The 22,161-nt window shown below is 39.1% G+C and overlaps 1 protein-coding gene across 8 annotated transcripts in view; it reads right to left on the bottom strand.

Moving 5' to 3' along the window:
* Positions 1-2,160: 2,160 nt before the first annotated feature.
* The window catches only part of HOOK3 (hook microtubule tethering protein 3), an 83,617-nt gene continuing 63,616 nt past the window's right edge, over positions 2,161-22,161 (bottom strand). For 5 of the 8 annotated variants that reach the window (XM_026078270.1, XM_026078315.1, XM_026078323.1 and 2 more), the window contains 8 exons: positions 21,739-21,744; positions 20,969-21,003; positions 20,060-20,142; positions 18,239-18,339; positions 15,659-15,763; positions 15,465-15,536; positions 14,279-14,415; positions 2,161-5,036 (listed from right to left, as the gene is read on the bottom strand). In XM_026078270.1, the coding sequence (XP_025934055.1) occupies positions 5,021-5,036; positions 14,279-14,415; positions 15,465-15,536; positions 15,659-15,763; positions 18,239-18,339; positions 20,060-20,142; positions 20,969-21,003; positions 21,739-21,744 (555 nt within the window). In that variant the 3' untranslated portion in view covers positions 2,161-5,020. Of the gene's footprint in view, positions 5,037-13,817; positions 14,416-15,464; positions 15,537-15,658; positions 15,764-18,238; positions 18,340-20,059; positions 20,143-20,968; positions 21,004-21,738; positions 21,745-22,161 lie in introns of those variants that run through there. The other 3 variants (XM_026078286.1, XM_026078278.1, XM_026078304.1) reach the window with 3 other exon arrangements.

The following is a 22,161-nucleotide window of genomic DNA, read 5'->3' as shown; positions in this document are numbered from 1 at the left end:
AGGTGTAGCTTTATTTTGTTCAGGTTATATTTCAATCTTTATGCAGCATCCTTAGCACATACAATTTCTACTGTGCACTCCCACGTTGGTACTTGTGTGCCAGTAATGCCACCTTCTCACCCTGTGAGTGGGCTCTATGGGTACCTACGGATGTGCATGGAAAAACAATTACCAGAAAACAGCTGACCGAAGAGGGGAAACATACCTACTTAGAGGTTGTGTGTGAAAGTCTCCCAAGGACTGATCAGGCCCAAAGATCAAGATCCTCTTGGATCAAGAAGCGCCATTAAACTCAGGACACAGGGATCAGCCAGATTAGCCCAAGGCCACCAGCACACGCTGGCACCAACAACGACCACGTCCAAGCGGGCAGCGGCTGCTAGAAGCAGACAAAGACCGTGGGTTACAGTTGTGTGGAGGAAACAAGGGAGCCCTTCAGGGACTTTCCAAACACTTGCCTGGCAGCCTCCAGCACGACCCTCTGCTGCTGAGCACAGCCCTGGCGTCGTCCCYGAGCCCTGCTCCAGCCAGGGTATGGTGGGCAATGCTGTGCCTGCTGATGAGCTGCGAGAGGGGATAAGTGAACGCAGGATGTGGGTAATTATCTGCCATTAATAACTACAGCTTGACTCTATTAGTAATAACAGCTTAATGAAGAAAAACGAGTCTAGTAAACACTGCTTGTGGTTTGGATCTCTCCCACTCATTGCCCTAGCAGAGAAAAAGAAGTTTGCAGCAGCCTCTCCTTTTTCCTTTACTCCTCAGGGACCAAGTGCTGAGGGCAAGGCGGCCAGCAGAGCTCATGGTGACAGAGCCCCACAGAGGGCTCCTATCCCCGCCTCTGCTTCCCTCCCCTCCCCGCTTCCGTCCCTCTCTTCTCAGGGCACCTGGGGACTGCCAACTAATTACCTGTCCCTGAACTGTATTTTACGGTCACCGTTATCTCAGCTGAAATCGTTCCTTCCCGGGGCAGAACCTTGTCACCCAGGTTTTCACAAGGCCCCGCGGCGGTTCTCGGGTTCTGCGGGGAATCACCCCACCTCAAAACAAAGTCRGGCAGAGCCTCATCCTCTCTTCACGAATTAGCTGATCGTGCTCAGCCTTGCACCACCCTCTCCTCTCTGCTTTCTCATGCCCCGGGAAGCAAAGAAAACAGGTTACCTCCTGGCAAGGACACTCCACCCCAGCCTGCTGCAGCCCTCGCTGGTGGCGCCCGCCCAGCGCTGCCCTGCAGCGTSAGGACACCAGGAGCAGCTGCGCCCGAGGTGGTGGTTTTGGCTGTACCAGGGCTACAGGCAACTCAGGTCCTGCTGAAGGCACGGGCAATTCTGAGTGCTGGAAAGTCTGCAACCACTTCTTACTCTCCTTTTTTTGGAAATAACCAAAATTTCTGCTTCTTTTAAAGATTTATTAGAAATACCAGAGAAAATAGTCTCTGCCAGAGGAAATAATCAAGCGCTCAACCATCTCTTTAGTGTGTATAGTCTTAAAAGGGTGGTTATTGCCGAGTGTTTGCAATCAGAAAATGGATAAAAAACCTGCTGAGGAGTAGGATGAGAATCTGCACCTTGGGACAAATGCATAGTTTTATTTTGATATAYGGACTAGTTACCTTTTTTAAAAATGTAATTACCAATTGAAAGCAGCGGTAAACAGAATCCTCGCTGCTCCACTCATCCTGGATRGACTTGTTAGCAGCTGACTACAACGAGATAAACTGCCAGCTGGGTTCCCACGCATCTCTGGTAATCTTTTTTTGTTCACCATTGGCTGTTACTCATTTTCTAGAATACTAATTTTTTTAGACTTCTAATTCCTTCCTTTGTCAAGCCTGGAAGCAGCACCATCTTTTTCACTAGCTTTATAGTTCRAGTCTGCAACAACATACAGTTCTCCGTGCACTACAGGCAATAGCATCAACTGACTTCTGTTTCCTGTTTCACCTTGTCTGTGTTTCTTGTTATCCAATTTACACTTACTTTGTATTTCCTGTGTTATTCCCAATCCACTGATATCCTTGGTAATCACCRGCTGGCTGCAAGGGGCACCACCACCTAATGCCACCTTACATAGCAACACTTCAGGCTCAAACCCATAATTTTAACATGTGCTTTAGCCCCTGTTTATAACAGAGTACCGAACAGAGGAAAAACAAGCATATACATTTTATATAAGCCTTTATTTACAACTTGTTTAACAACTGTACACTCTTCAGTAACCTTGGAAGCATTAGTGTATTTCACTGGGAAAAATATTAAACGTTTTAATTCTAATGATCATTACTGAGAATTTTTTGTCTATATACAGATATGTATATATTAATACTGCTACCATGACAATCTGGTAGTTACAGAATTCATAGGTGAACTGAAATGGGAAATTAATGTTTTGACACTCTAGGAATCCATTCTCTTACAGAAAAAAAAAATATCACTGGCAATTTCACAAACAGTTACTTTGATAATTGGTCAACACTTAATTCAGGACTGTCAAACAAGCTGCTATTAAGAAAGTAARAGAGTCCTCTACAGAGCACAAATGAAGTTAGTATATCAGACACGCTGGAGATCACTTCTGAGCCGTGAGCTGGCAAAAACCTCATGAGAGAGACGCGAGGCTAATCTAATTGAAACAGCCAGCTCGTTTGCTGAAACTTGCTGGCTCCACCTGGCACTTCTCTGCTGGCAATTTTTGTCAAGCTAAACGCACTTACATACGGATGACTTCAAGCTCAAGAACAACTGATACGTAGCCTCTAACGCACACAGACGGCTTGGAGAAAGGAGCCCCGCTTCACCTCGGGACACCCCTCCAGCCGGGCGCAGCAAAGCCAGCCGCCCCTCCGCCACGTACAGGAGCACCAGCTCTGGGCGTCCCGCACCAGCGAGGCCTGGCGAAGGCGCGTGGTCACAAGCACAGCGGCACTGGCAAACGTGATGCAAACCATGCCCGTAGGCACCCCCAAAAAAGAGAGAAGTTTTGCTAATACAGCTTGCCCTAAGGCTTAATAAGGGATCTACAACCAGGACCTAAGGCCCAAATCCTTTAGCTCTCCACAGGACTAAGCCTGGTCGAGGTGCTCCCACCTCTGCTGCGGGAACACACGGCACGTCCCTGCTCAGGCCTCAGATCCTTCCGACGGGTCAAGTCAGACTTCGCCACTCCTGGATCCTGGCGGACCAGGAGAGACATGTTCCCGTCTCCCGAACGGCAGGGAGCCTTCCCAGACTGCCGCTGGCCAAGGAGATCCTGGCAGCCGCAGGCTCCTCAGCCTGCCTCTGCACACCCCRGAGAGCGCAAGCTTCACGCTCTCCTCGGGATCTCAACGCCCATCTCCTGCACGGCCAGCCTGGAGCCCCGTCCTTACCTGCCTTCCCCTCATTGCRGGGCACCCACCTTCCCGCGGCAACAGCAGTGGGGACGCGACCTGTTTTTTCTCCGAGTCGTTCCGCACATCGCTACCGAGCCGGCGGGCACCGGGGTCCCTGCGGGCTGAACGAGGGCAGGTGTCTCGGAGCAGGGGCCGCAGCCCTGCCGGGGGACGCGCTCGGTTTGGTGACCAGAAGTGACTGCAGGGACTAGCGGACGCGACGCTTCCCCAGCACGGGGGTGCTCACGTGAAAAACGGGGCTCGTGGCTGCAACCGTGGGCCTGAACACGCAAAGCCATTTTGGAGTAAGAGTAAACACACGATTATATTTTTGCAGGAAAAAGGTCCAAGTGAGCAAGAACGGTGTTTCTCTAAAATAGGACTTAAACCAAATGACAAAGTACTCATCATTCACTCTTTTCAGATTTTTTGGCAAGTCCTACGGCTTAAAAGCCCCCTCCCCCATACGTTACACACTAACTCCTATACAATAAATGACTTAACCTAGGACGCAACAGCACTCGCTCATCTTCTGAGTCTTGCCAGTGCTGGATGTCCAACACAAAATGAAAATACAGTAGTACAAATGTGCAGATATTTAAGAATATTAAATAAGCAGCTTTTTAAATTAATATAGGCAGCACAAAGCATTTTGAGTTACACTGTCTACATACGGCAAAATCTTATAGCGAAACTTCAAAATACAAAGAAACAGCCATGCTAGTGCAATTGGAAATAAAATAGCTAAGACTGGGATAAGGGAAAAAAAAGATAATAGTACAGGTAAAAGATAAATAAACAACCCAAATTATAAACTGGCGAGGACAATCTGCATAATACTGAAATTGTAGACTGATTTCATACTTGTTATCTCCATTCATGTTCTTTCCTCAGATTGTTTAGCAATTGTACATAGGCTGGAAAAAAAAGGTCTCAAAGAAACTGACGACACAGCTAAAATGTAGACAGAAAAATACAACAGCCACAAACTACTGTGTATATACATAGTAAGGAAGCAGGCAGCGTTTGTGAACAGAATACTGCACAGTAGTTTGCCTGGCTCGGAGATTATCAGATGAATCTTGCCTGGTTTTCTAAGGAAGATGGGCTGGCCAAGCAGCGATTCATTAGTCACTTCTCCTCTGAGAACACCTTCTTGGCTTTACTTTTTAACTAATTAAAGATTCCAAGCGGATCCATTAAGGGTGCAGTTGCTTTAAAACTGTTACAGTAACCAAAAGGTGCTTTCATGAACTCACTGAAACTAGACTTTTATAGTTCAGTACATGAAAGTGTTGCAGGAAGTCTGTGTGTTAATACTGTTAATCAGAATTAAGTGGATAGACAGAAGTAAAACGTAGAGCTGACAGTGCTCTGTCAGTTTGCAGAATGACTTCTGTGGAGCTCTGAATACTGGATTTTCTCTCTTCTAGCCTCATAGGAGACTTTTTGTGAAGAGAGAGAGAAAATAGAGGCGGGAAATGGGAAAGCCACTCCCCAAGATGGTAAGTTTTTCTGCAAGTGGATCTCTCTCTTTGAAATCAGATGCCCGCGAGTCTTAAGTGTAGAACTGGTTAAGTTTTGGTTATGCAGTCTGGACAGAAAAGCAAGTCATGCACTGAACAGTCCCTGTTACAATAATGCTGCAGGTCATGCAACCACATCACTGCAAATAAAGAAAATAAAGAAGAAAGTTAAAAAGCAGCAAACATATCATTACTGTTAAAATGAGAACAGAACACGTCTTTTCAAAGAAGTTTAGTAAGTCCATCTCTACTTAGAGTTGTGCAAATTCATGGAGGAAACGTCTTTGCTAGGCCAAATCTTCAGCTTAACAGGAATATTAGATGACAAAAATTGGAAGGAGCAACAAAACTGAGCCTTGAACAGTGCCTAAATTCATTCGGATTTAAATACTTTCTAGTACAATCCTAAAGTGCACCACTCTCAACTTACACGGCTATGGAAACTAAATTCACACAGCTATGGAAGTTGCTCGGGCATTCCTGCTGTCTGTGAGCATGATCAATTCAAAAAACCCGAAAGAGAATATAAAGTGAAAGGTGCCTTCCAATACTGTGTATGGTTGTATGAAAAAGACAACCAGGGTCACAACCACTCTGCGCAAGCTCCGAGCACCACAGGAGACTCCTTAAGCATTTACCTTTCAAAGTTAACCCTGTGTGTGATGTTAAAATTGCATCGCTGCCACGTTACACTGGCAAGCTCGATGCATTTCACACGAATACAGTTTTTAACCATAGGAAAGTTACAGGAATTCCAATTCAAATATGCCAGGCAGGAGCCACCAAACAGTCCAAGGAGCACATCATGATGCAAAGTAAGCAAATCTAGGTCTGGAACGGAATAGGCTAGATGGGCATATCGCCCCATCTATCCTTGCTAATATACCCTCTTTCTTGGACAGCGTGATGGGACAGGTGGGATGCTCTGCTAACACTGCCGTGGTGGTTTCAGGTCTCCCACGTAACACAAACACACCTACAAGGCATGGCACAGCACTGTCTGTTCGTTCTGATTTTCCCCCATCTCACTGTGATGCAAAGAATAAAATAGTTTCACAAGACTGAAATCACACAGTGCGAACTGTCTCTCGTCTCCCCTTCCCCTCTGAAGTATTGCACTGATTAAAAATGATTAAAAAATGATTAAATGATTAAAAAGACAGTTCCTGTGCCAATAAAAATCCAGGTTAAATACATTCAGGAAAACATTTATAACTAAAGTCAAGGACTTACTGAAAAAAACAGTCTGTCAGTTACAAATCCAGTAGTCTGTGTATCCCTCCCTTTACCTTCTCATCCACCAACCCAGAATACTAACCATAGTTGGAAAGCACATAGGAAGAACAGGTGTAACAAGTCAAATGAAATAAAAACAGAAAATACTTCAAGTTAAGACATTCAAAGTAGAATCTGAGAGTGTATTTTGAGTAATTATGTCTGAAGCGTGTTATTGTGCTTGCTTAACTTTATGCACACAAGCAATGTTACAGAGTTTAAGATTAATAATATGAGGATTACTGTAGTTAGTCTACAAAAAAAAGATTAAATGTTCAAGCTACATAACTGTGTATCTGCCCTACCATGTATAAATGAACATAGCCTGTTCCTTTATTCTCACCTGGATATGATCTAGTTCAGACTTGCCATGTAGTAGCACTTCATGTATCCTGTTGCACATTAACAGAACTGACATTATAGGTTTGTCTTTGAGTTGTTGGTACGTTTAAGAGGCTTGTAAACTCTGGACTGTATGGTCTCTTCCAAGAAGATAACAAATACCCTGATTCACCTGAGAACATATTCTGACTAGAAACTGTTGTTTCCTTCAAAACTTCCTTAACTTCTCTCTCTCTCTGCTCCTGTGTTTTTTCAATGCACAGGCATGACGGGGACATCTCCAGCCCATCTCTGCTGCATCTCCTTTGCACCTTGCCAGCTCGGGAGGTACCTATCAGCACAAGAACTTCTAATTCAAAGCACTTTCACACAAGCCAAATCAGACGTAAAGAACAGCACACATTCTCTCTAAGCAACTACTTCTCTTCTGATCAGGCTTTTTTTGGTCCTAATATGGACCGGGCTTTCTGTAGCCAGTGATCTGCTGTCTCTGAGCATTACTCCGTAGCGCAAACTCCAAAGCAATCAGAGCAACACAGTCTACTTACTTGCAAGTCCAGCAGTATATGCCCTTCCCAAATATTTCTACCAAGGTTCTGCTTTAAATTATCTGCCTCCAGATTTTTTTTCTTCCCGATTCCCTAGCTTCATTACTTACTGACTTTTACTGTTAAATTTGTTTTCCACTTTTTTCCTCTACTATGGTGTTTCCTTCAGACTTTTTTAAAGAGTCTCTTGACATAGTACCACCTTCCAGTGCTGTACTAACACCACCTTGCATTTTTACAGCTCTTATAATCCAAGAATACAAAGTAGATTATACATTCAAAAAGTGTGACCTTGCAATGTCATGTTTATTACTATCCCAACATTTTAGTGACACTCCTAAATGAAAGCTTTAAGACACTTCTCATAACTGGAAATAAGCTCGCCCTTCTCCTTACTACCCTTTGATAACTGAGAATTATTATCTAATGCTTCTGTAAAACTTCAGATTACATAAAGAATGTTTTATTCAAATCCAAAGCAAGTCTAATGCTTTCAATTGCAACTATTTTCTCATCCAGCAAGTGTTACTCTGGGATCATCTCTTGAAATCCTGCTCATTTTAATGACCTTGCTAACAATGCAAGCATGCCTGCATGCTAGCAATCAGCCTTCATGCCCATTTGCTCCTCTCAAAGCCGATTTCATCATTAGGGATTCAAGTTCCATTTGCACAATAACCTAACCTATACCTGTGGAAATACTTGCTGTTGCAATAGTTCAGATTTGTGCCATGCTACAGTAGTTAACAGCTCTTCAAATTGCTGATAAATGACTTTAGTAATTTTAAAATAACCTTGTTGTTCTCTCTGAACTACGATAGTCCAACTTCATCTAATGGTAAAGAATCTCTTCAAGGCCAAGCAATGAATAACGTCACCACCAGATAGGAAAGGCTTTCTGACTGTCCTGGTATAACCTCCACTAGCAACGCTTTTCGTGTTGTTCGGCTCGTGCTCTGACACTGGTAGCAACAGAGCAGCAGCAAGAGACTTTTTTCTGACTGACAGATGGGATCTGCTTTCAGTCTGGAATCAACATGCAGCGTTAAGGAGACTGAAGGTTATGCTAGCAGTTTTACAAATGACTTGTACACACACAGCAAAGAGCAACACAGGAAATTCTTGATTTGCCGCCTTAGCCAGCTTGTGCGGAGATCTGCTCCCGAACAATCCCATTACCTTGGCAAGGCCAACAAATGAAGGSCGGAATTTGGGCCACAATAAACTCAATAGCCAAAACATCCATTAGCTTCTAATGCACGAGGACTTCAACCACAGCATTTATCATGAGCTCCTACTGATCTGCTGGCTGTGATTTGATACCAAAACAATTTGTTTGGGAAGCTGCATTGGCTGTACTGCCAGGTGCTCTTTCAATGTCCCATGGGATTGAGGGTTTGCCAGGTTTTATTGTTTTTTCCATCTACATTCATTCACTACCTAATTCAATGAGCTGATACATTAAAAACAAACCGAAACATGTTCGTGCTCCAGTTTTCTATGAGCCCACAAAAGTAGTCAAGGAAAAATAAATAAATAAAAGGACAAAACTACAAAAGTCCTCAGGATCTCCAAATAATGCAATGAGAATGACATCAGAAAAAAAGTCTCCAGGGATTCACTGTATCAGATGCAAGAAGTCTTAGCTTGCTGTGCCTGATAAAGACAATTTCAGACTTATTCACACAGGGAAAGCCTCCAGTATTTAATCAACTGCAACTCAAAATTAATTAAAAGGAGAACACTTCCAAAAGCTATTTTGTTTCATCAAGTTTTCAAACTATAGCAACATGCTGATAGACATAATAGTCTTCAGATTTTTGTACTCAATGAGCTACTCTGAACAGTTGCATGCTTCTGCCTCCTCCCCCTTCAAACCAAGGAAATCACCCCTGATTTTTATTTATAGCCTGCAGAGTCACAGAGAAGCTTCTGCTGCTTTTCTGGACTTCCAAAGAGGGAAGAAACATCACAGGAGCAAGGCAACACCATCAGTCATGCTAGGAAGTTCTCTAAACCCTTGAGAGTGACAACCTGGAGATGTGGCTAGGATCCTACGTGCAATTTGACATCTCTTCACCCTTCCCCTTGCTGACATGAAGTTGGCTTGTGGAGATGCTCTGCGTGCAAGCAAGGCTTACTGCATCCTCTCTTTGCTCCTACCCTACCCTGTGAGACCATGCAAGATTTCACTTCTTCCTTCTGATGAGAGGCATAAAACCAATCCAGAATGGGGCTGGACTGCTCAGGCTCAGAAGGGATGTGTGTCCGGGCTGCGTGCAATCTTTGCGGCTAAAAACCTCCTTCACTGCACTTCCTGCTTACCTGATCTTTACATTTAAATTGTTAAATTTGTAATGATTCACATTTCCATTTTAACAGACTGCTGAATGCGTCACACTGCCAGCCTCAACTAATACAGTTGTTCTAAGGAATGGTTTATGAAAAGGTTTCTTTATAAGCCCTTGATTTCCTGAGATCACAGTTCTGTCATAATTCAGTTTCTGAACTACTCTGTAACTGACATCCCTGCAGTATGACTACTTGACTTAAAGGAAAATACACACTTGAAAGTATTTCCTGACAGAGAAACCTCTCTCAGCTATTTATTCACACAATACAGGTGAGGGAAAGGCCTGAAAAATTAGCTAACCTTGGTTTGGGAAAGTTTATCAATACAACATTACTGCTAAACACAGAGTCCATAATTCTACCTAACACACATGTGCAAAAATCCACAAAAAGTCAGAATTAAATATCTGACTCTGAGTGCAAAAATGCTTCCCTCATCAATCCTTGCAAAAAGTCAGGATGTCTGGGAAAGAAAAAAATCTCCACAAAGACAGTAAAATTCAGGTACTGTTTGCTTCATAGGAGAAAGACAAATTAGCCACTTTCTGGACATTTTTCCTCACAGTCACTAACTAGAGGAAAATCAAGTGGTGAAGATAATAATATTTTTCAATTGCCGTATCTACAGAAAACATCAACACATCAACACAAGCAAACGCACTAAAAATCTTATAGGAAGCTACTAAGTGGAGAGTCTCATACACAAGAGAACTGAGGAAAAGTAAAAGCTACTTGCACATGTCAAAACACGGGGGACTTTAAAACTGCCAAATCCTCTTAAATTTTCTTGACAGCTTGCATATACCACTTACCATTAAGATTATCATAAAGCAACAACAGCAACAGTCAATGTAAATTATTTCAAACACAGTGAATATAAACTTGCCAGTGCTCCTTATACAAACAGAAAGCCACAAAACTTGCAGAAGTTTTATAAACTCAAATGACATCAGAGCAGCACAGGATTCCCAATAGCTTATTCCCAAGAAGATAATGAGAAGTACTTTGTAGCCATTGTACAACATTTACAGCCGTGTACTCTAACAGCATATTTTCCTTTGCACTATGGGTGGGACACACTATCTTTAAATTAAACTGTTTCAGTTTACACAGTACTTGGAAAATACATGTCATGATCCTGGTGGTTAAGTGTTGGTATCAGAAAAATGGGGAACCTGAATATTCTTTTTTATAATGTCTAGTTTCATGTGCTAGAGCTAACTCTTCATGGAGGTATACAAACTGGACAAAACACACATCCTTGAAGACCAGAAACTAAGCTCCAGCTCCTGAACAGTAAACATATTTGTGCATTCAACTGTCATCTTTTATTGGCATTTAATTCAAATCTCCAGGAAAATATCCTTCCGGACAGATCCTTGGCACATGATTTAGGAATGTATTCTTTCGAATTCTTCAGCTGTGATATCACCACTGTGAAGAACCTCTTCTCTTTAAGACCACCCTGAAAGGTTTTTTTGTAGTTTATGAGGGCAGCGTATAAAGTTGATTTAATAATTAATCAATATAGTTTTAATGTAAATAGCTTTTTATGCCACACAAGAAAATCTTCCAATAAGCTTCTTATAAGTAGTTATTGTACGGAGAGAATTCTGTTTTGCAGCTTTTTTGCTTATGTTCTTTTATTATGGAAGGTATAAAAGAGACAATGTTCATTAATAATTCATCTGTAGAGGTTCTTACTCCCTAAAGTTATGCTCTGAGCCACTGTTTCAAATACTGTGCTACTTGCAAAGCTACCTAACTAGCAGTATTCCTTAAAAGAAAAACAATGAGGCTGAATCCTTTCAGTGAGGAAACCATTCTTGTTACAGGCAAGATTTAATGATGTTCACCACCTGCATTCAAGAGAACCATCCACACCCAAGGATTAAGAACTGATGTACGGAACAAGTAATAGGAGCAAATGCTCAAAAACAAGGAACTATATTCCTGCCGATTACCATTAGAAGACAGAACATATGACCTACCAGAACTGGATATAAACAGATTATCTTTACAAGTATTTCTATAAGATTGCAGTATGATTTTACATTTTTAAATATAACACAAATTCTGGGAAATACCAGAATTTCTATGAGTTTGGGAATTCTCAGAAGACAAAATACTTTTTTGATCATGACTGACAATTACTATGAGCAGCAGTAAAGCACAGAATCAATATTACTCTTTTTTTGCTCTTACATATACAACGATGAAAAAGATTTTCTTTTTCTTGGCGGGAACTATGGAAAATACTGCAGTGTCACATCTTTGGGAAAATGAAAGGTAAAAAAGAGGAGACACCACAAAACACAAAATAAAAAAACAAAAATTACCAAAAAGAGGATGAAGCCACGAGAGAAAGAAAAGTAAAAGCCAAAACGTTGGTTTCTAATCAGTGTTTGTTCAGTGTCTAACCTGTCAGAGACCTCTGCCTATGATCAAAGGCTCGGAGGCAAAATAGTAAAGCAAATGTTRCAATAATAAAGGAAAGTGTTTTTATTCTAGTGTGTAGATTGTATTCCATTTACTTTAGACATGCATCTAATTAATAGCAAAAGTAAATTAAATGATTACACAAATTTAAGAGATAAAACCTTCCATTAAAGTCTTGGTATCCCCTTCTTTCACAAACAGGCTTTGGCAGTTTGGTAACTGACAGAGCTGGCCAGATAAAAAGAGTTTTAAATATCCTTGGGTTCTTTCTCTGGGTGATACAAAACACCGTACTCTCAATCAAGAACAATAAATTCATGGAGAGAAATCATCATACTTGAACTACATTGCACATATAACCTGCAGTAATAAGTTCTTCAAATGATTAGAATGGAGTGTACAAGAAGATCAGATAAAGACTTCACAAAAGACAAAAACTGCCATCATCTTGTCAGATAACTTGTGGCTTCTGCCCCTTTAGCATTCTGTATCTCATTAAAAGACAGCAAAACGAGCATTACCTTACTGAGATATAGAAATACATTGTTACTTTTCTGGACATGAGATATTTTCCCTATCTCATCTGATCTTGCATGCATAGTCCAGACATGACATATGTTGAATTATTAAAGAGAATTTTTAGAAAACCAGTTATTTCCAAATCTGAGGAATAAAAAACTTATATGCAGCTAACAGACTTCAGCAGATGTTTTTGTATTGCTGGGGGGGGGGGAACAAAAACAGAATTGAGAGAATTTTTCAGACATATTAATTATATTTCTTAGCCTAGATTAGAACAGACAATGTAGTCAAGGATAAAACAGTACCTACAAATGGCATTCACTTTCAATCTAGGTCTGCTGGTTTTAATCCTTGGCTCATTCCAATTGTAAATTAATACATATCTTGGAATGTTAATAAAAGCTAATAAAAGCTGTCTTTTCTCTGAAGGGATTTATGAAAAGAAAATGTCTTCACGGGGGAAAGCATTAAAATAATGGAAAAAGGGTAAATTCAGGAACTCRACTGTATGCACATTAGGGACCAGTGTGAAAGAAAAATGTTTAAAACTGAATTTCCACAAAATGTATGCATACAAAACTTTCAGCTAATACTCAGAGGTCCTTTATGTCCATCAGTTCTTTGACAAATATAGTAAGGAGAGCATAGAGTTACCCAGGAGATACTGAGAATTTTGTAGGACCGGGGCCTAATTTAGCAATAGGAACCATCATCTACCCTGCTGATCAACAAGAAGGTGCTATAATGAGTGCGCCATATATTAGTCAGCTACATACTAAAAAGTTGGTACAACAAATGACAGCCAGTTTTCAAAATCAGCAACAAACTCACCTCAAGGCACTAGGACCATTAGTAAGGCAATTGATATAATCATAACCTGAATCAATATATGAAAAGCAAGTCTTTTAGTAGGGGAAGAAAACTGGAATACATTAATATCTGCAATATTTGTCTGGGCCTTGATCCATTATGTACTATTAGTCCACAATTACAAAATTTTAAAACAAATGCCTTCTTTTAAATGGATGATGCTGTAGGATATCAGAGCATTCCATGTATTTCTTAATCTTTTATAATATATATTAAGCATATATTTGACCAAGAAGAATGGGATATACCATTTGAAAATACTCATCTGTCAACAAACAGGTAACACCAGTTGATAAACAAGAACAGATATAAGCCATTTTTAGGGAAGAACAAAAGAATGTCTGAAGAAGTCATCCTGCTTCTCTAACRGACGCTAAGAATAAAGCAATCTTTGTATACAGGAGATTAAAACAAAAAAACAAAAAACAAAACAAAACTTTCTAAAAGAGATGGCAAAGGACACTGCTGGATCATCTTGTTGCAAATGGTAAGTTTTTTAGCTGCAAATGTGTTTCACAATAATATTATACACTGGTTTTGCATTTCCTGTAATCAGCTTTCAGCCTTTTTTTCTTTTTTTTAAAGCAACAGGTTACACCACAATAAAAAGCCCAGCTCCTTTTGAACAAATATAGTCTTATAAAGCATAACAACCCTGGGAGGCACAAATGTATCAACTGTGACAGGAAATTTACAGTTACACAGCCTATGCRAGGCTTTCCATAAGGGACCAGGCTTCATGCAAAAAAAGACTCCATTATTATGCACCACTCCTCTAGGTGTTTTCAAAACTTTGGCACACTCAAAAAAGGCAGAAAAATAGAGAGATGGACTCCAAGAAAACATAATCAAAGGGCGTTATAGAACAATGAGAAACAGTAACAAAACCCCTTCCTGAACCAGGAAATAGCAGTGGTAACAAGGGACAAAGACAGAGAAGGGATGCTGGTTGATTTTCCTTGAATGTTGTCATGTGCAACAGAGGTGGCCTGGATCACAGGGCAGTTTTCTTTCTAAGGGCAAGGCTTCTCTACCTTGCTGTTGCTGGCTGGACGTGACCGGGGTAAGATCTCCTCGTGCTCGTGGCTTGCCTTTGCCTAGCCAGGAAGGACTGTCCCGAGCCTGTGCTAGCCAGTCTGTCTTCTGCTGCTTTTTTATGCAGAGTCATTCCCTGCGAGCAAAGAGAAACTTATCAGAGGATGCCAACTTGTAATACTGAACACACCACCCACTCACATTTTGTTTATTTTCTCCTCTTCACCAACACTCACTATCCCAATTTGAATTTCAAACACGAAGCATGATGTTTTTGAGGATGAGGAGGCTAAGATATGCTTCCCGTTCCTTTTTCAATGTGTTCATTCTTTTTAATCACTGTTCAAGTTCAGAGTAACTGTTGGGAAGAGGGACCTCAATGTCTCAGATCCGAACACACACTTCTGCACACGAACACAGAGTACCTCAGCTAATCTTCTGAAAAGTGTCTCCCCTCCAATCCCCTTCAGAAAGTTGAGCTAGAAGAGTACTTTCCTAAATTCATCTTCTGTGAAAATACCAGCTTACTAAAAATCGCAGGAGCTCATTCTGAGGGAAAATATATTTTTAGCAGAAGCTAGGATCTGAGAAATTTTCTCTCTGTTGACTAGCAAGAATAAAAGGAAGGGGAAAAAAATAAAGGAAAACCTTGACAAGCTTGAGGAGATGAGCAAAGCTGTGGAGTGTTGTAAAAGCAGAGGTTAACTAAGAGGAAGAGAGAKATAAAGCTATCATCACTCATCTTAGTGTTCAGGACAGTCATCATGAATCAAAGAAAGTAAATTTGAGCACTAGAAGTCAATGTAACTGAAGGGCTGGAATTACAAAATAGAAATCTGAGGCTTCTTTTCCTTCACAATGTGTTGTTTCTGATTTTGAAACTTCAAAATGACAACAGAAAACTTGTTTTTTTGTATTCTGAACTCTAGTTTAATCTGCTGTTTTCAGAATGTTTTCTTCAGCTTTTTAAAGTTTATTTAATATACTCCAAGGTTATCTTGAACACACAAGAATATACTCTTATTTAGCAATGTCTTAAAAATGATTAAAAGCATTGCCTGCGTGTCTGTGTGTCAGATAATACATTTCAAATCAAAAGTCATAGATAAATGCAGACTGTGATGAACAATACAGAAACAAGTAATATTAACCTTTTCATTTGTTTAAAAGTTTGGAAATTCTTACCATATTGTACCAGGCACTAACGATAAGCTTCTCCTCCATTTCTCTTTGACTCTTTGTTTTTTCATATTCTTTCTAAAAAAAACCCAAATAGCACCCATTTAAAACAAAGTATAGTAAGTATTAGAGAAGCAGAGTCAATACCTAAAAAATGCCAAGGAAACACAAAATTATCTACTGAAAAGCATGGAGATTACCTCTAATGAATGAAACAATCTGTCCTGTTCCTGCAACTGATTTTTCAGAGCCTGAATCTCAGGAGCTGCACCTTGGTTTTGTTTAGGATCTAAGGTACGGATGACCTGTGAGAGAAAACCGAAGTTTGTTTTTAATTAAACACTGCAAAAGACATCTAACTGAAGGAAAAGACTTCAAGGAATCATAACCATGTAAGGCAGGTTAAGAAATACAAAAATGACTTATGCTGACAGCAAGAAATGACATTCCAAAATGTGAAACAGAGGGATGTACAGTTTTAAGAGGCTGAGTAATACAATACAGTCTCAACAGTCAGGATGATGAAGGCTTTGTCTCCGAACACCAGTCATGAAGCGTTAAGAGCATCTGAACTGTTCTCTTACAGGACTGTCAAACAAAATCGCTGACAGGAGAAACTGATACCTAAGAGGTTCACAGAAGCAGTTCCTACCCCATCTGCACTATCTTGGGACCACAGTGGAGAAAGTGTTTTCTCAAAGACCCTTCTAATAGCTAAGGGTTATCTACCTGTTTCCTGTCAATTTTTCACTCATAGTTTAAGTTCTGTTAAGACAAGGAGCCTCCTATGGTGCATGCATGATGACTATGCTATTAAATAAGATGAAGCAACATCTGGTTATGTTCTTATGTGACATCCATCACAGGCAGCATTTGAGTGCTAAGAAACATGGAACTAAACCACAAACAAGTCCAGCAAAAGGTCTAGATTGTTAAGTTTGTCCTAGAAAATAGCAGAAAACTTCCTAACAACCTGTGGATACATGCAGAGAGACTTCACTCTTTTGCCTTTCCACCTATTTTAGAATGGAAAGGATCCCAGGCACTGAAATAGAATATCCTTTACATTTTAATAAGTCATTTTTACTGGACAGTACTCATGGAGGATGCCTCATAAGAAAGTGTACTATGTTTCTAAGAAAATATGTATTAGACTTGCATGTAATTTCTATAGTGGAAGGCTATAATGATTGTATCTATCATTATGGGAAAAAAAGGTGAAAAGTTGATGAGAAGACCACAAAAAGGTAACCTAACTGAAGAAAAATGCTCCTATTGTATAAGACACTCTACCTTAACACAGTACTTACAAACCAGTAAGTTTTACTGAAAGGGGAAATCATGTCTCTCTCTTTCATCAGAATACTCAGAAACAGATAGCAACACAAGACATAAAACAGAAAAGACATACGATTTGTTCAGATTTCAAAAATGCCTTTGAAATGTCACAAGAAGTCACTTAGGAGGCTATGTCTGAAGCCACAATATTGCCATTACAAAGTTGATAGTAAACCCGCATTCTGAGTTTCATGCTTTRATAGTAGCCTCCTTCTCTCCAAAAGCATATACGAAGTAGCAGAGAAAAACGCTGAAAGTCAGCAGAGCTCTCATAGGTGGCTGAGTTAAGATTACTTTACTGTATTTAGAAAAAGGAACAAAAAAAAATATGTATATACTAAAGGGGTTTCTAAACCAGAATATGAATAGAAACCAAGGCAAGGGAAAGAAAGTAAATTCAAATTTAAATCAGTAAAGATGACACCACCACATGTGCAATTACATCTGGCTATAAGCTCTGAGGGTTATGACTGAGAAGAGCTTGGCAGAGCCCCAAAAAAGAAGAAGAAAAAAAAAAAGATATGCAATTTATGTGACCAATTAAATCTGAATGAAATATACAGCAGCTAAAAGCTACATTTGYAAAAAAGTGTATCAAATTATCTGCTCCAGATAAGAGAAGTATTATTGACTGAGCACCATGAGAAGCCTACATCACCCAGAAGCACATGTAAAAGGGATGCAGCCATATGTAAAGGAAAAACAAACAAACAAACTTTTCCTTCCCTCTCCACCCACTAGGGTCTAGCAAAACAAGTCACACTGATGAAAAGCAGAGTTTGTTGGTTCAGTTGTGCCTGTTCTTGGTGACACTAAACTACACTCCTGCGTGTACAAAGAAATATAACTCTTCGTGACAACTGTGCCAAAAGTCCCATGCACAAATGCTGATTAAACAGCATTTGTGCTCATAGAGCTTTCTCCTTTTGAGTTGGTATATATGGGTCATTTTCTGAATCTGGAATAGAGCACAGCTGTTTTGGTTATTTCTATACCACTATTCCTAGTGAGGACATTGTTTCAGCCAATCTCCATCACTCACTGACTTAAGTCTGGAAGAATTTCCTCAAAGAAACAGGTTATCACAGCACTGGAAAGGGTTTAACGCTCTCTCCTTGTCATCAGCTGGCACTTGCCATGCTTGAGGAGCTTTGTCTGGGTGAATCTCAAAAATCTGTACATATGTGTACAGAGGCAACAGAAGGGGTTTTGGATAGGTAGCAAAGGGGGATGATCACGAATACAAAAACAGAGTAAAAGCGTCTGCAGAAGAAATAATCAACATTAAGCACCATAATGGTATGAAGATACAAAGAGATTCACTAGGCCTTTTCTTCCTCTTACTATTGTAAATACAGATACCTCATTTCATTTTATTCCTGTGGAGTGATATGGTGCAGCCTATCAGAGTGGGATCATTAATAGAGAATGAAACCACTTACACTTTTGGCCTTTTCCAAATACTTTTTGTATCGCTCTTCCATTTGCTTCATTTCTTCCTCCTTTTTCCGCAAAGCTTCTTGCAATTCTTCAATTTTCAGTGCTTTATGTCAGGAGATACACACATTGAAGAATAAAATAATTATATTATGCTTATTTTCATGTGTTTAAGCAGACATTAAAGGCACAGCTAGGACTTACTTCAGTTAAGAAAAGCTTACGTATGGAATCTGATATAGAAGACACAAAAGGTTTCATAACTAAACAGTTCAGAAACACATGAAAAATGTGTACCCCTATATCTCATTAGYTAGTTGTTCTGTATGAAACTTTCGCTTTCTTAATTTAGGAAAAAAACAAATAGAAATGGAAGCATAAATCAATGTCATTACTGAACAAACTTAGAAAAATGAGTTTGTTAATGCATTTTAGATTCTGAAGTATCTTAGTATTGTAACTCAGATAAGAGTTTATCCATTCTAAATGAGAGGCAGGATTCTGGGCAYGCAGGATTCTTGCTCGGATCTTCTATACTGTAACACTGAACAATGTTTTGTGACAAAGAATTATGACATGAAAATATGCATTTTTCCCCCACGTCTTCTCAAGCAGCAATGCAGACCAGCAGGACTGTTTCACTGCACAACCTTTTCCTTTGCTTATATAAAAATCTCAGATCTCAGAAAAAGATCCGTTTCATCATCCTGGATCAAATAGCACATGACATTGGTGCCTGGTTCTCAGACAATGTTAGAATGYGTCGGCTTCATTTTGCAACATTCAAGGTACAACTAGATGCACAAATATTTTTATCTTATCAAGACAAAAGCTCGGACCTGGATTTTTAAAAAGCAACTTGTAATTCCAGTAAAGCAGCTACAGAAGCCTTAATGTGTCCTAGTCAGGGACTCAGAAAACTGCTATTAAATGCTCTCACATTCAGGCATATCAAGTTTGCAATGATTACRTATTTCTTAGCTACTCATGAAGTCCCTGAACTTCACCAAGAGTTCTAACATTTTTAAGAAATGGAATTTTATAATAAGTTCTGTGGTTTTAACTCATCACTAAAGAAAATTCTTTTTGGATCTAGAATTTACATAATGAATACTAAAATGGTATTACAATCTTCCCAGACCTTTGCATGAATAAAATTGCTTTGGTATTAACCAGATAAGCTACATTGGCTTCAAGCATTTCCCTTTTTTGTAATAAGTAGACTTGAAAAACAACAACCCACCTTCTTCGCTATTTCTTAGGAAATAAGTAGAATCAACAATATAATGTACCCATCAGCCATTTATAACTGGTTGCTGGGGTGTGGCTGTGATCTGACCTACTTGCCAAAATGCTACATTCTCACTGACCAATGTCCAAACGTTCTCAAATTACAATGCAAAATTCACTCTGTAATCTGAAAACATACTGAAGTTATATATATATATATATATATATATATATGGAATAAAAATAACCTGGAGATGGCAGCAAGAGTTTCTTAAAATAGGATATCAGGAAACATGACACAGTTCTTAATAGCTGATGTTAAATGACAGGTGATGAACAACATTGACTCAGTATTTCTATGGCCACTGTCATTTCTTACTGTGGTGGGCTCTAAAACATGATTACCACATTTCAAGTATTAGAAGCATCTTTTTGGTCTCCATAACCCCCCAAAATTAACAACACACTACCACTGCTATTTAAAATGTACATTTTGTTTGTATTACACCTTCTACAGATATTACAATAAAAGCCCTTGACCTGCATACAAAATACTTAACAACGAAAAGAAATGGGGCAYATATCAGCAAACTCACAACTGTTATTACATCTTGGTTCCAAGTCCTCAATAATAGCTCGTTTCTTCTGTAGCTCATTGTTAGCTTCATGGAGCTTCTCACTGTTACAAACCACAAAAGCACATATTGTTTTTCCAATATTCTTATTGTGCCTGAATGAACATTAAGTGACAGAAAATACCCCTCATATAGTCAGTGTGATTGACTTTTGGCTGTGGGGTTTGAGGACAAATGACAGGTGGATCAATGCCACCATGGAAATGTTTGCAAAATAAACTAAAAAAGCAGGACAGTATATAGATAACTGTAACAACACACAGGTTCATTCTCAGTCCAGAATTATAGACCTGCTGTAGAACTTATGGTAAATTGTACAATGCATGTGTGAAGTGAGCATTGGTAACAGATTACATTAAGAAACACTGACTTAACCCCAATGCAACAGAAACTACACATATTTTGGTAAGCCAGTTAATAAATGAACAACTCTACGCATTTTAGTAAACTGTAAAATTAAAAGCAGTGCAGAAATAGTAAAACAAAATGCTAATACTAACTAAAATGCCACCTTTTATGCCATAATATATACTAAAAAATAAACAAGTAAACAAGCAAAATGAGTTATTCCTCTTGAATGAAGATTTACATGATGTTAAGTAAAGTTTTCTAACCACCACAAAATAATGGTTCCTGCACAGCTCTTTCTACTTTGGCAAAGGTTTTCTATAAGAGATGGAAAAAATACCTAAATAACAAATCCCCTAATATTCCTGTGCTATCTACATTTTTCTTAGTTATGCATCTTCTAGATGTATTATTAATGAGTGTCTGCCCTCCCACTGCTGTTAATAGGTAATCATCTGCTACCATATGGAACAGCAGATCATTTCATATGGCAAAAAAAAATAAGACAGACAAAATACTTACAGATGTTCTTCTAGTTTCTTTTTCAGAAGAATCGACTAAAACAGAAAGTTAAAYGTATCATTTTAATACACTGTTGAGCTTTAACATTATTTCAGTTAATTTAAACATACAATTTTGACAGTTATAATCAAAATTCAACTCTTTTACTTCACTTGATTCTAGATCACAATTATAAAGCCACCTCTGCGGTAGCTATCCTTCCTTTGACAGCTATGTAACTTTCCTCAAATTAGAATGCTTTATAACTTTACAGATATCTTCCCGAGAACTGGATCAATACAGGCAAGACTAAATGACAAAATTCTACGGCAAATGTTTTCCTTTCTTCATGATTCAGTACTTTTGTAGATTAGACTCAACAAATGTAGGTGAAATTAGAAAGCGCAATAAAATTTGCTGGAAGAGCTGTCCTACCAATGTAGCAAAGCAATTTGCATAAAGACTTACTTGAAGTAAATTCCTGTCCCCATAGAAATTAGCAAGAGTAGAGTGTCACTGACTGGAGCATGGCAGAAATGTTACTCTCAAATGCTCTACTTTTTCTGCTTCACATCTTTATTGTTTGTTTGCAGACATGTAAATATTACACAACTTACAGTGTTCCACTTTTGGTTAAAACACATTTGGATAAGCTCATTAAATATAAGCTTCAAAATAAATTTTAGTTTAATCTTAAACTCACTTTACACACAGTAAGCATCTTTCAAAAAAAATAAAATCAATGTCTGTATACARAATGTAGTGTTAAGTAAATAGAAAGCCATACTCACAATAGCCTTGAGCAGAAGCCCATGCCAAGAAACAGAGATGACATTAGTATAAAGCAAAACAGCAGCCAACAGAAGAAATATTTAGTTACTCATGAACAGAAAAAGTTAAAGCTATGCATTTTTTCAAACATGCAAATTTTTCTCCTTTGTTCTCATCAACAGTTTCATCCTGTAACATTTTCTAAAACATTTCACTAAAAACAAAAATATAACAATAGTCAAAAGACACATTTGTAAATCATCTTATTAAAACCAGAAATTCAAAGGAGAGCAACTGCTGTTTTGAAAAGTCATTTTAAAACAAAAGTCACACCAGTAACAAAACAGGAGAAAATATGCAGTCCACTGGGCTACAACCAACATGAAGAGATGCACAGATTTTGGTGGAGTGATTGTGAATTGTGATATTTTCACATGGATTAA

Source organism: Apteryx rowi, unplaced genomic scaffold, assembly GCF_003343035.1.
Source record: "Apteryx rowi isolate R43461 unplaced genomic scaffold, aptRow1 scaffold_113, whole genome shotgun sequence".
Lineage (NCBI taxonomy): Eukaryota > Metazoa > Chordata > Aves > Apterygiformes > Apterygidae > Apteryx > Apteryx rowi.
Note: the sequence above shows the minus strand (reverse complement) of the source record. Positions and strands in the feature narration are given on the sequence as shown.